Genomic DNA, 14,892 nt, shown 5'->3' on the forward strand with positions numbered 1-14,892 from the left:
TTGGAGAAGGCGTTCGACCGTGTCCCTCGGGAGGTTCTGGAGGGTGCTTCGGGAGTATGGGGGGCCGAACCAACTGATAAGGGCGGTTCGGTCCCTGTATCAACGATGCCAGAGTTTGGTCCGCATTTCCGGCAGTAAGTCGGATTCGTTCCCAGTGAGGGTTGGACTCCGCCAAGGCTGCCCTTTGTCACCGATTCTGTTCATAATTTTTATGGACAGAATTTCTAAGCGCAGCCGAGGCATTGAGGGGGTCCGGTTTGGGGACCTCAGCATCGCGTCTCTGCTCTTTGCAGACGACATGGTGCTGTTAGCTTCTTCAGGCCGTAATCTCCAACTCTCACTGGAGCGGTTCGCAGCCGAGTGTGAAGCGGTCGGGATGAGGGTCAGCAGCTCCAAATCCGAGTCCATGGTCCTCGGTCGGAAAAGGGTGGAATGCCCTCTCCGGATCGGGGATGAGATCCTGCCCCAAGTGGAGGAGTTCAAGTATCTTGGAGTCTTGTTCACGAGTGAGGGGAGGATGGAGCGCGAGATCGACAAGCGGATCGGTGCAGCGTCGGCAATAATGCGGACTCTGTACCGGTCTGTCGCGGTAAAGAGAGAGCTGAGCCAAAAGGCAAAGCTCTCAATTTATCGGTCGATTTACACTCCTACCCTCACCTATGGTCACGAGCTATGGGTCGTGACCGAAAGAACGAGATCCCAGATACAAGCGGCCGAAATGAGTTTTCTCCGCAGGATGTCCGGGCTCTCCCTTAGAGATAGGGTGAGAACTCGGTCATCCGGGAGAGACTCGGAGTAGAGTCGCTACTCCTCCACGTTGAGAGGAGCCAGATGAGGTGGCTCGGGCATCTCATCAGGATGCCTCCTGGACGCCTCCCTGGGGAGGTGTTCCGGACATGTCCCACCGGTAGGAGACCACCCAGGACGCGCTGGAGATACTATGTCTCTCAGCTGGCCTGGGAACGCCTTGGGATCCCCTGGGATGAGCTGGATGAAGTGGCTGGGGAGAGGGAAGTCTGGGAGTCCCTCCTAAAGCTGCTGCCCCCGCGACCTGACCCCGGATAAGCGGAAGAAGATGGATGGATGGATGATTTTGTTTTGCTGTTATAAATCTTTTTTTTACTTTGTCTGAGGAAATATTCTAATGTTTTGAGATAGTATATTTGAGTTTTCTTAAGCTGTATGCCATAATCAGCAATATTAAAATAATAAAAGGCTTGCAATATTTCAGTTGATTTGTAATGAATCCAGAATGTATGACATTTTTGTTTTTTTAATTGCATTACAGAAAATAAAGAACTTAATAATAATAATAATTCATTAAATTTGTATAGCGCTTTTCAAAAACCCAAAGACGCTAACAGGGAACAAGGCAAAGACATATATGAGGGGAGGGGGACGGGGAAGAGACAATGGGATAAAATTAAGAAGAGGAAACCAGTTATGGGTGGGGGAGGTCATAGGCTTGAGAGAAGAGGTAAGTTTTTAGACGGGACTTAAATATGGGGAGTGTGGGTGAGTCACAGACAGACTGAGGGAGAGAGTTCCAGAGTCGGGGTGATGTGCAGGAGAAGGCTATGTCACCGAAGGATTTGAGTTTAGATTTTGGGACTGTCAGACGTGAAGTGTTGGAGGATCGGAGGGGACGGTTGGGGCAGTAGGGGACAAGGAGGTCGGATAGGTAAGTGGGAGCCAGGTGGTGAAGGGCTTTGAAGGTGAGGAGGAGTATCTTGAAGATGATACGCTCCTTAATGGGGAGCCAGTGAAGAGAGTGGAGAACAGGAGTGATGTGTTCACGGGACCGGGTGTGGGTAAGGAGGCGGGCAGCAGAGTTTTGGACTAGTTGAAGTCTATGGAGTAAGTGAGCAGTGATTCCAGTGAGAAGGGAGTTGCAGTAGTCAAGCCGGGATGAGATGAAGGCGTGGATGAGGGATTCAGCGGCAGGGAGAGAGAGGCAGTGCCGGATTTTGGCGATGCGTCGGAGGTGGAAGTAGGAGGTCTTAACAACATGAGGGTGGAAGGACATTGTGGGGTCAAAAATAACACCAAGGTTGCGTGCCAGAGGGGAGGGAGTGATGTTTGAGGAGTTGATGGTGAGTGTGATGGATCCAGTTTTATTGAGGGAGGATTTAGTGCCTATAAGGAGGAGCTCTGTTTTGTCACTGTTGAGTTTGAGAAAGTTGTGGGTCAGCCATGTTTTTATTGTAGAGATGCAGGTTTCAAAGTGGGTGAGGGAAGGGTTACGGGTTGGTGTGGTACGTATATAGATCTGGGTGTCATCAGCGTAGCAGTGGAAGTCCAGATTGAGTTTGCAGATGACATTACCAAGGGGAAAGAGGTAACAGATGAATAGGAGGGGGCCAAGAACTGAGCCTTGGGGGACCCCTTGTGTAACTGGGGAGAGGATGGATGTGTGACCGGAGAGAGAGATGAACTGGTTTCTGTTGGCGAGATAGGAGGTGAGCCAGTCGAGTGCAGTGCCCTCAACACCTAGTTGGCGCAGCCTTTGGAGGAGGATGGAATGCTTCACAGTGTCAAAGGCTGCGCTAAGGTCAAGTAGTAGTAAGATGTTGAGGGCACCAGAGTCTGCAGAAATGAGCAGATCGTTGGTGACTTAAACAAGAGCTGTTTCGGTGCTGTGAAGTGGGCGGAATCCGGACTGGAAGGGTTCATAGAGGTTGTTGGACTGGAGATGGGTGTGGAGTTGGGCGGAGACAATGCGTTCAAGGGTTTTGGAAAGGAATGAAAGGTTGGAGATGGGACGGTAGTTGGAGAGGTTGAGTGGGTCCAAGGTGGGCTTTTTGAGGACGGGGGTGATGGCTGCAAGCTTATAGACAGTGGGAAAGTGGCCAAGGTATAGAGACTGATTAAAAAGGGTGGTGAGGTGAGGGAGGAGGACAGGGAGGCAGGCCTTAGTTAAGGTCATTGGAATGGGGTCGAGAGAGCAGGTGGTTGTCTTGGATGCGGTGATGATGTCTAGGATGGTGGAGGAGTCGACAAGGGAGAAGGCAGTGAGAGAGGGGAAGGGCGGGAGGTCAGGAAGGGGGGGCAGGAGAGCAGGGGAGGTGGGGGAGGAGGAGTTATTGATGGTGTCGGTCAGAGAACTGTTGATTTGGGCGATTTTGTTGTTAAAGTTGACAAGGAAGGAGTTACAGAGGGCGGGTGAGGAGGGTGGCTTGGTGGTCGGTGGCTGGAGCAATTTGTTGACGGTGGAGAACAGTATGCAGGGGTTCCGGTTGGTGTTATTAATGAGAGATGAGAAGTAAGCAGATTTGGCAGCGAGAAGAGCATCACGATAGGAGAAGATGTGTTGTTTGAAGGTTTCAGCATGGACGGTGAGGCGGGTTCTTTTGTAGAGGCGTTCGAGTTGACGGCCAGTTTGTTTCATGGAGCGGAGTTCCGGGGTGTACCAAGGGGCAGAGTTAGTGAATGTAACAGAGGAAGTTTTCCAGCGGGCTAGGGAATCAAGGGAGTCAGAAAGGATGTTGTTGAGCATGGAGGCAAGGTCATCAGGGGAGGAAGAAGTGGGGTCGGAGGGAAGGGCAGAGGATAAGAGCTGGCAAAGCATGATTGGGTTTACAGTCTTGATGTTGCGGTAGGAGATGGTGCGTTTTGTGGAATTATGAGGCGAGGGTAGAGGGGCGGAGAAGAGGATGCAGAGATGATCTGACAGTGGAAAGGTGAGAGGACGGGGGTTGGATGTGAGTGGAAAGGAGGAGCATACTATATCCAGGGTGTGGCCTTTGGTGTGGGTGGGGAAGTTGATGTGCTGGGTGAGATGAAAGCAGTCCAGAAGGGAGATGAAGTCAGACGTCAGTGGAGCAGTTGGCTGGTCGATGTGGATGTTGAAGTCACCGATGAGCAGGAGGCGATAGGAGACTGAGGATACGATGGTGAGGAGTTCAGAGAGGTCAGAAAGAAAAGACGGATGTGACTTTGGGGGGCGGTAGATAAGAACAGCAGTAGTAGAGTTGGGGAGGGAAAAAGCTAGATATTCAAAGGATGAAATAGATGGGAGGTTGAGGTCCAATTCAGTGATGGGTAGGGACTGCTTATGGAGGACAGCAATACCACCTCCTCGCCCAGTGAGGCGGGGTTTGGCGATGTAGCTGTAGTTGGACGGAGTGGCTTGGTTGAGAGTAAAAAAGTCCAGGGGCTGTTGCCATGTTTCACAGAGAAGGAGCAGATCCAAGTTATTGTCCAATAGTAGTTCAAAAATAACTAGTGATTTATCGCAATATTCTAATTTTCTGAGACAGTCCTGTAGAAGGCATTTCAAAAGCCATTTGAGGACTCATTTTCAGAGATTTACTGTAAGTCATAATCTAACCCATGTAACAGCATATTATAAGACATGTTCAGTCACTTTTTCATCTAATTAACTTTAAAATTGAAAAGCAAAACAATGCGAGACCTGCTTAGCTACTTATCACAGTGTATACATTCACAGTGTATACCGTAAATTCCGGACTATAAGCCGCGACTTTTTTCCAAAATTTTGAACCCTGCGGCTTATAGTCAGGTGCGGCTTATATAAGGATTTTTTTCGTGATTTTTGTGATGACTTGATCACTTTTATACACTGCGGTATCTTGAAGAAAAAAACAACAAAAATACTATTTTGAAACACTACTATGGCTGCTGCTTATTCTGGCTGTGTTGCTTGTGACTATTATGAGCTTTAGTAGGAATGCACGCTAGGTGACCTGCGTCAAAGGGCTCTAAACCCTTTCTCTTACTCTGCCATGTGACTCAGAGATTACACAAAGCAGTGGCGCTGTTTGGACCATCTGCATTGTATTAAAACCCAATCAATCAGCATTTAAATTCAATTCTTCTGACATTTTGCTCACCAAAAACAAGTTGTAATGAACGTGAACTTTTAATGCATTTTATTCAGAAGGTTACTTTGAACCCCGAGGCTTAAATGGCGGCGCGGTGTATTTATGGATTTTTACGGCCTCCGGGGCGCTCTAGCAGGAAGCAAGAGCGAGACAGACGAAGAAGAGATAATGCGCCGAAGAAGACGTGCTAGTTTGTGTTTTGATAGGCGTATAATTCACACGAAGAAGAGACAGAACGAGATCAAGACGGACATTACTGAAAGGGAGCTTTTATACACAAACCGTCATTATGGGGGACAAAAGAAATGCATATGATGCCGCTTTTAAGCTAAAGGCAGTCGATGTTGATGACATTGCGTCACCCTTTTCTTTATTTCGTGGTCCCGTCTACTCTGGAGCTATATGTGTCGCTCGCTAGTTTAATGTAATTTAGCGCTTCGTGCATGAATAAAATTAGCATGAACTATATAAATTAGCTTATCACACTCGAAGAAATGCATAAAAGCGACGACGAAAGAGAGACTGAGAAAGTGTGAGGCGAAGGATATCTAACGCTATTCCAATCGGACGCTGAGGAGGAAGACTTCGATGGTTTCAGTGCACAGGAGGAAGATGAAGACGATGAAGCTCTTTTTTTACTTTTACTGGTATGTTTTTTAACGAGCCCTGTTGGTGCTGTACTACCGTGTTGCTGCTGTGTTACCGCCGCGTCTCGGTGACTTTTACCGGGTATGTTTTTTTTAATCCAGCCCTATTAGTCTTGTGTTACTTCCGTGTTGCTGCGGTATTACTGCCGCGTCACGGGCAGTGTTTGGAAAGAAATGTTAAGGTATGTTATTAAAACTTTAAAAAAGCTTTCTGTGTCCAGTCTTTCTTTGTTAATAACTCGCGTGCACACTTCCGTGTTGCTGCGGTACTACTGCTGCGTCACAGGCAATGTTTAGAAAGACATGTTAAAGTATGTTATTAAAACTTTAAAAAGGCTTTCTGTGAACAGTCTTTCTTTGTAAAAAATGCGTGTGCACGTGCGGCTTATAGTCCGGTGCAGCTTATATAAGAAAAAAACAAAAATATCTCCCAATTTTAGCTGGTGCGGCTTATAGTCCGGTGCGGTTTATAGTCCGGAATTTACGGTACATTCCCGATTGGTAGAGATGAACTGTTCTCATTTAATAAAAACACTAGCTTTTGTCAAAATGTATTCCCTCTCATTGTTTGTTCGTGACTAATGAACATGTAAAGAAGAGACTTGTTGGAGATGACCAGTGGTATTCTACATAAAAATGTCAATTCAAATCCAAAGTCGCAGTCTGGGGGGTATTCAAGAAAGCGGGTTATGTGAAAACTCTGAGTAAGTTACCACGGAAACGAGGGAAACTGAGTTATCCATTCCAGAAAGAGAGGTAACTTAAACTCTGGGTCAGTTACTGTGGTAACTTACTCTGTGAACATGACCTGCTCGCTGGCAGGTATACTATAAGAGACCTAGCGTTTCAATCTGTCGCCTCCCACACAAAGAAAGCAGTTAATCATGGATTAGCCGTTAATTCAAAATCCGATTACCATGGAAACCGCAATAATTCGTAACGCTTTACGTCGCGAGAGAATCTTTTGACCCAGATTAAATGTTTTATCATTTCTACAAGAATAGCTTTTCGAGCGCTACTGCTTTCTTTGAATAGTATAATTTATCTCAATAACCTTCGCTGGTCGTGGGATTCCTGATGGTGTAGTAGTACACTCACCTGTCTTGTATGCGGGCATCATGAGTACGATTCCCACTCACCCCGAACGAGCACTAACATCAGTGCAACCTTTATGCATAGCACTGTTTTTTTGCAAACGGCATTTTCTTTATAATATCGGGGAAGCAGAGCAATCCTTTTTTCTGTTGGCTGAGCAGAACAGCGTTTGTTTTAAAATAGTATTTTAATGAGTGTTGGTATAGGCTACAGCGTCACATTTTAAATGACTATAATAGGTATAAAACATAACTGCATTTGTGTCAAGTATTATTCCACAAAGTGTAGAATTAACTCAGGACGTTGGAAAACATTTTGTTTGGGGGTTAAAATATTTGAAGTAGCCACTGAATTAATATTTTAGTTTAAATTAATACTGACCTTGTTTAGTAGTGTGAGTCCATTTAAAATAATAAAATTAAAATCAAAGTGAGGTGCAATCACAGCCTAGCAAAACATACCTTACCTTTTTGACTAATGTTTTCATGTTTTATTTTGAGCCACTTCCAAGTCATTTCTTTCTCCTGTTGAATTGCACCTAAATAAAAATGAGATTTCATTCCTACTTTAATTCATAACTATAGGCTATGCTACAATGTTATGGTTAGATGTTACATCAATGAAATAGTACATTCAAACTTGCGCATCGAGCAGCAATTTCCTCCCATGACGTCTTTCTCTTCTTCGCTGCTGCAGCCGTACTAGATTTGCGGCAAGAAAATACGTTCACACTCGCCGTAGGCCTGCATAAGGACCAATAAAGTAAAATAAGGTGATGTTTTTCCTCAGTTGTCATGGTGACTCGTGGTATCGGGGCTTGATTGATAATGGCTTTTTATAGGAGTTGTGCACGCGTGTAACTCCAGGTGAACATACTCAGAGTTGATTGAACTAACTCAGATCAGCCTTTCTGGAACCGAATACCCAGAGTCTCCCATCGCAGAGTAAGTCAACGCAGAGTTCAGGGATGGACTCAGAGTATGTTGAACCTGCTTTCTGAACCCCCCTGATGTTAATGCAAAGCTAAAATCATACATATGCGCTTCCTAAGGCAACTTATAAAATGTTTTCAAGGCTTGTTGAAATCTATGTGCAGGGATTTCTCAGGAAAATGTGGAGTCAGTTTTATGGTGCCAACCAAATTAAGGATTCTATTGTGTTTCCTCTGTGTGCTGGGGAGCAGGTGGTGGTGTCGCTGGCTTGCTCTGTTCCTCTATTAATGCCCCATCAGGTGTCACTCCTGCTGCTGCGCTGTGCAAGTTTGTGACCTCAGTCCCACTCTGTAGGAATTTGCGGAGGTCCTTTAGAGTTGGCCTGAGCATCTGCACCAGTGCCAGCAGTGCAGCTTGAGTTCCTTCCAAGGCCTGGGCTTGGCGCTCCTGTGCAAATGCCTGGGCCTCCTGAGAGTGACGCATCATCTGTAGCAACTGGTTCTGACCCTCCAGGTGCTGGGCAATCTGTCGGATATGGACATTGGTGACTCTCTGCTCCTGTAGAAGACGAGCTGAGTTGAGGGCAATGCGGCTCTTCAGCTCTTGGGGTTTAGAATGAGCCTGAGGTGGCGGTGGCGAGGAAGCTGAGGATGATGCCAACACCTCCACTGGACCCTCAACCGTTGCAACCACAGCAGGGGTTGAATCGGTTACGGTTGTGGTGCAGTACTCCACTACGCCTCCGTCTTCTAATGCATGGTAAGCTGTTTCAGCTGGAAATCAAAGCAAATAAAGATGATCTTTTTCTCATCTTGGTGAGGGGAGGTATTTTTTCCCACTTAAAAGTAGTAGAGTAGCAAAATGTGGAAACAATACCACATTTAAATGTGTTTTTCCATCTGGTGATCTTTAATTCTATAATAATTGAATCTCAGCCTTGGCTCCAAAATTTTCAGCGACTGCACCATTTACTACAAACCGGATTCGGTTGAAGTTGGGAAATTGTGTAAAATGTAAATAAAAACAAAATACAACGATTTGAAAATCCTTCTCAACCCATATTCAATTGAATACACAAAAAAGACAACATATTTAATGTTCAAACTGATAAACTTAATTGTTTTTTGCCAAATAATAATTAACTTGGAATTTCATGGCTGCAACACGTCCAGTAGAAGTTGGGAAAGGTGGCAAAAAATACTGAGAAAGCTGAGAAAAGCTCATCAAACACCTATTTGGAACATCTCACATGTGATCAGACTAATTGGGAACAGGTGGGTACCATGATTGGGTATAAAAGGAGCCTCCCCAAACATGCTCAGTCATTCACAAGTAAAGATGGGGCGAGGTTCACCACTTTGTCCGCAACTGCGTGAGAAAATAGTTAAACAGTTTAAGAACAACATTTCTCAAAGCAAAATTGCAAGAAATTTAGGCATTTCAACATCTACGGTCCATAATATCATCAAAAGGTTCAGAGAATCTGGTGAAATCACTGCACGTAAGCGCCACAGCCGGAAACCAAGACTGAATGACCGTGACCTTCGATCCCTCAGACGACACTGCCTTAAAAACTGACATGAGTGTGTAAAGGATATAACCAAATGGGCTCAGGAAAACTTCAGAAAACTACTGTCAGTAAATACAGTTCGTCACTACATCAGTAAGTGCGGGTTAAAACTCTACCATGCAAAGCAAAAGCCGTTTATGAACAACATCCATAAACGCCGCCGGGTTCTCTGGGTGCGAGCTCAAGTAAAATGGACTGATAATGGAAAAGTGTTTTGTGGTCTGATGAGTCCACTTTTCAAATCGTTTTTGGAAACACTGGACGTCGTGCCTCCGGACCAAAGAGGAAGCGGACCATCCGGACTGTTGAATATAATCGAACATTCTGAGTGGTTTTTAGAGCATGTTAAAGGTGCCTTTACATACGCTTTAAAAGGAAAGGTGATGTAACAAAGTGGTAAACATGCCCTTTCCCAGCTTCCACTGCACGTGTTGCAGCCATGAAATTCTAAGTTAATTATTAGTTGAAAAATAAAGTTTAGGAGTTTGAGCATTAAATATGTTGCCTTTGTAGTCAATTTAATATAGGTCGAAAAGGATTTTCAAATCATTTTATTTTGTTTCTATTCATATTTCACACAATTTCCCAACTTCAACCGAATCCGGTTTGTAAAAGACTTCTATTGATTTCATCAAATGCTTTATTGTAGGTCTTGTGGATGTTTGCATATATGTACAAGTAACCTACAGTTAGCACAATGAGCCCACATTTAACACCTTTTCTAAAGTTGCTAATCTTACTGGGTATTAGTTGATTCTCAGTCTAATGGTAGTTCTCTCCAAAACATGTCAGCATAATTTTGTCGCACAAGTCATCTTATGCACAATAATCTGTTCAATTGTCAATGTCATGTCAAACAAATGTGAGATGAATCTGTAATAAGTGTGTTGTTAATGTACTTGCTAGAATAAACCAATCAAATCAAAATCAATGTAGTCAGTACAGTAATATATGGAAGTTACTCTGTGGGTGAATAAAAATTGCTACAATTTCCTTGGCAGCAACAGCATAGATCAGGATGGAAACAACAAACATTCTGCTAGTTTACGCAGTTTTTTGTTTGCTTGTTTTAAGCAGGCTAATTATTTTTGTATGTTGTGTGTTTCTGTGATTTGCTTGGGGACAATTGAATGATGAGTCCCATCGGACTATAAGCCGCGTTTCTTTTCATAGTTTGGGTGGGGGGGGGCGACTTATACTGACGAGCGACTTATATGTGATTTTCAAAATTCAAAAAAAAAAAATTGAAACCGTGATAAACGAACCGCGATGTAGCAAGGGATTACTGTAATTTGAATTTCAAGTGATGTCAGCGGTGCGGCGCGGCGGTTGTTTACATAAAGGACAAAGATTCGATCACTGGATGACCAAGATGACGAAGGGCCCCACGTACTACCGGCATCATTAGCGGCTTTGTAAGTGACACGGGGGACGGAGAGTTTGAAGGATTTAATGATTTGGAGTGCCACAGGTTTGAAAAACGATTATGGCTTTTACGCACGCCTGGACCTACTCTACGGAGCTCTCTTTCACCTCCGTGGATGGAAGTCGGGGGCCGGCGCTCGGCTGGTTGGCTGTCCGGGGACGGTGGATGGGGCTCGGACATGGCTTTTATGCACGCCCGGTCCTATTCTATGGAGCTCTTTTCCACCTCCGTGGCTGGAAGTGCCACCTCCGGGGATGGAAGTCCACGCCGCCACACACCTGGAAGTCGACGCCGGTGCTTGGGGCCGTGTGGCGGTGAACTATTTATGTTATTTGAAAATTTTTATTTCGTGTAGCAACTTGTATATGTTTTTATCGTTACAGTTTAGTAGTTGTTGACTCGTTGAACTCTTGTTTTGTTAAATGAAGAGCCGTTTACCAAACCCACGTCTTTCCTTGTACTTTGTTAACGCTACAATATAGTTATATACTAGATCTGTGGAATAACAACGAGGCTGACGTCAGGGCGCACGCGTGGCGTTGTTGACTCTCTCCCCGTTGTTTTACTTGTGTGTTAATCGTGTTCTGTGTCTCGTCACCGTGGGATAGGGGGAACGGTATTTCGGTTTCTTTGTGTGTCTTAGCATGAAGGAATTGACAATAAAGCTGACTCTGACTCTGAAAGGACGAGGAATTTTATCGATGGATTTAATGATTTGGAGTGACACAGATGGTTTCATAATATTATTGCTTATATAATAGTTATTTGATATATAATTTATATCTCGTTATATGGGCCTGTGGAATATTTTGAAGCGCAAGCACCATCAGCAGTGCGCACCCGGCCGCACCCGCACATTGTTGACATAAAGGACGATCGATGGATTTAATGATTTGGAGTGACACAGACGGTTTGATAATAATATTGCTTATATGATAGTTATTTGATATATAATTTATATATCGTTATCTGGGCCTGTGGAATATTTTGAAGTGCAACTGCCGTCAGCAGCGTGCACCCGGCATAAAGGACGATTGATGGATTTAATGAATTGGAGTGACACAGATGGTTTTATAAACGTGTTATTTATGTAATAGTTATTTGAATAACTCTGAATGTTACGTCAGACCCGTTCTCAGCTCTTCGTTTGTGTTTATGTCACGTTAGCATACCTATCGTTTAGCCTGTTGTTGCTCGTTCATGTCTGTTCTTGGTGTTGGATTGTGTCGAATAATTTACTTATAACAATAATAGCATGTTGAGAATCATGATGACCACGAAGCTGATGAGTTACTTATACGACTTATACTCCGGAGCGACTTATATATGGTTTTTTTTCACGTTATTGTGCATTTTATGGCTAATGCGACCTATATTCTGAAGCGACTTTTAGTCCGAAAAATACAGTATACAATAATAATATAAAAATACAGGGGCATACAGATAACGGAAGCAAAAATACACTTACCATTCAGTGTTTTTGCTTCATGACAAACAGTTACTGAAACTGCTGGGAGAGCTAAGATAGAAAGAGGAGAGTAAACAAATTATCACAATAAAGTGATGACTCCCTGAAAAATGAAATAAAATAAAATCGTGAAAACACTGAATAAAAGTAACATCCATCCGTCCAGATTCCCTTAAAATTGTTTAGGCTACAAAGATACGATGATTTCATTACCAATTAACCATCTTTATACAGTATCGGTGTCATCATATCACAACACACAATGCCGCCCGCCCACCCGCTGGCGCGCAAACACACGCACGCACGCACGCACACGCGCGTGCACACACACACACACGCGCACACACACACACACACACACACACACACACACACACACACACACACACACACACACACACACACACACACACACAATCAATTAAAATGCTGGAGCGCTTTAACTGGGGCTACACAGATTTCTGACGGGACTATAGCCTCCCTTAGCCCCGGTGTAGTGCCATCCCTGGAGGTCATCCTTTCACCCATTCCAAAGAACGAAATTATTTTGCCTTAAAAAAAAAAAAAAAACTCTCTTTTGCCTATTTGACTCAGCTCCAATACATTTTCACAGCTAAATGTAATATTAATGAGAGTGTTTCTCCCCCAATGGCTCTTGTAAATGGACAGAGGTCTCTGTTAAGCATCTAAATGACTGTCGTTTTTGCACTCGAAAAGAATTATATCATTTTTGGTTGCGGGGCATGCACTTCGAACTGAAATAGTTGAGTCTTTCCTGTACTAACTCAGGACAGGATAGTACAGTCCTAACTAAACCTTGTTGCATGAAGTCATTAGGCCTGCTAGAGTGAGAGGCAAAACGTTTTCTATAACCACAAAAGTCCAATTGCTGCAGATGCCCTATGAACAAAGTGAACTGGATTAATGTGCAAATACACATTTATTACTTACTATTATTATACACCGTTATTATTATTATTGTTTGCATTGTTCAAAACAATGTGGTGATCCCTCGCTGTGAATTGTGGGGCGGTGTTTTAGCGCACTCTATTGATTAGGTATCACTGCTTTCTAGATTAAGTATATTGAATAGTGTTATGGATTGACCCGGGCACAATTGGTAATTTGTAACACACTACTGTATTTTGAACCTTCAGTCCACCAACTGCAATAATAATGTAATCCATCTTCCTTCACAGGAAACGCAAACAAAAATATTTTGGCGTGATGGAACATGCATCTTGACTGTCCTCTCATGGATAAAAGTGGCTATTGCCACTAAGACAAATCTGAGTTGGCCTTTCGTAAATTAATGTGGAAGAATGTAATCGAACAAATAAACTGTATAATTAATGTGATATTGACTTTTTATTTATTTATTTATGATTTGTTTTATATACTGCAATTATGTTACAAGTTTGTATCAGTAATTTGTCAAATGACCCAATGCATGGCATTGGAGACTAAAAATGTTTTTATGAACATTTACAAAATACTCCGAGCTGACGTTTGTATGCCAAACTCAGTTCAAGGTTGTGAACTTTACTTTGCTCTTCAAAAAAGTACGATGACGTACTTAGATGATGATCATTTGTGTACCGTGTAATCGAAAGGTAAACAGCTGTCCAAATAACACATGAACAAAATCTTATGATACAACTTATGGAAAGAGTCTTAAATAGTAAGCTACAAGAAAGTGACAAATGCATTAAATCCTATTTTTGTGTAAAACTGGGACTTTGGCACAGTAGGCCTACTAAAGTATTTTTTTTATGTGCTCACCATCATAAAATCATTATATAATTCAGTCGCCCAAAAAAATTCAGCACATTTACTCATCACTCATCTTCATTTATAATAGCATTCAGAAAATAAGGCTGCACCGACCCTTGGGTTTGCAAACATTTGCCAACTTACGCTCTGTGAGTGTGACGGTGGTGGAGTTTGCCGTGACAGGCAAAGTGATCTCAGCATCCGAGTCTCCTGCAGGTAAACTGATGATGGTGGCTTCTCCAAGGAGGTTACAGATCCTCTGCTGCATGGCAGTGAGAAGGACGGGAACGGGAGTGCAGTCGGTGGACGTGCCTTCTATCGCAGCCCGCGCCTGCGCCACTTTTCTTCGAACCTCCGTCTTCATATCGGACCACTTTTTCTTGACCTCAGGCAACTCTCTCGGACATGTTGTGACAGCGTTCACCTTTCTGAGGATCTCCAACCATGCGTTGTTCTTTGCCATGTGGGAGACTCCAGCATTGAAGTGGTTAACCAATGTGTGCTTTTGTTTCTCTATTTCTTCCACAATAATTTCAACCTCTCTCTCCGAGAAATTCATTTTTCTCTTTTTTGCGACCGAGACCATAATTGCATAAAGTCAGAGTTTGGAGTAGTTTGCGTACTATACGCAAAAATAGTACTCAATTGATATGCGCAACGTAATGGCTTCCAGAATCGGCTTCTTCTTCCTACTAACGAGCGTACGTTAGCTAGCCCATGAATCCCGCCCCCTCACGATTCCATTGGTTGGATGTGTTGTAGTCGTTCAATATGGCCCATTATTATTGGCTGCGTAAAATGCCAGTTATTTAACAAGCCAAACAAACTATGTAATTCAAACCCAAAAGAAAAAAGCACCAACCTTAGCTGGTTTATATCCTCGTTCTTGTTTGGGTTTTTACGAAATATGACAACAAAACAGTAATTGCATACCAAGGATTTGGATTAGACAGACTGCATGCATAGAACTAAATCAGTAGCCCACTGTAAATGCCATCATGAATCAATCACCAATGTGCAATTGCACATTTGTTAAAATAAAAGTAAATAATCTTTTTATGGGATACCACTAAATAAGGTAGAACATACACAGCTAAGAAACAGTTTTTTCTGTCAATATCTAATGCACATACTACA

The 14,892-nt window shown here is 43.4% G+C and overlaps 1 protein-coding gene across 1 annotated transcript; it reads right to left on the bottom strand.

The window, feature by feature from the left end:
* Nucleotides 1-6,754: 6,754 nt before the first annotated feature.
* On the bottom strand, nucleotides 6,755-14,507 carry naif1 (nuclear apoptosis inducing factor 1). The gene is made up of 3 exons (XM_037265880.1): nucleotides 13,900-14,507; nucleotides 11,983-12,033; nucleotides 6,755-8,291 (listed from the first exon to the last, which is right to left on the bottom strand). Exons 1-3 carry the CDS (start codon nucleotides 14,339-14,341, stop codon nucleotides 7,738-7,740), a joined length of 1,047 nt encoding a protein of 348 aa, XP_037121775.1. The 5' UTR covers nucleotides 14,342-14,507; the 3' UTR covers nucleotides 6,755-7,737.
* Between the last annotated feature and the right edge of the window lie 385 nt (nucleotides 14,508-14,892).

The sequence above is a fragment of the Syngnathus acus genome, chromosome 12, assembly GCF_901709675.1.
Source record: "Syngnathus acus chromosome 12, fSynAcu1.2, whole genome shotgun sequence".
Lineage (NCBI taxonomy): Eukaryota > Metazoa > Chordata > Actinopteri > Syngnathiformes > Syngnathidae > Syngnathus > Syngnathus acus.

Coding starts and splice junctions, on each gene's coding strand:
- naif1 (XM_037265880.1), bottom strand. CDS start 14,341: ATGGTCTCGGTCGCAAAAAAGAGAAAAATGAATTTCTCGGAGAGAGAG. Junction 12,034..13,899: donor CACCGTCACACTCACAGAGC/GTAAGTTGGCAA, acceptor TTTCTATCTTAG/CTCTCCCAGCAGTTTCAGTA. Junction 8,292..11,982: donor TGAAGCAAAAACACTGAATG/GTAAGTGTATTT, acceptor TTTGATTTCCAG/CTGAAACAGCTTACCATGCA.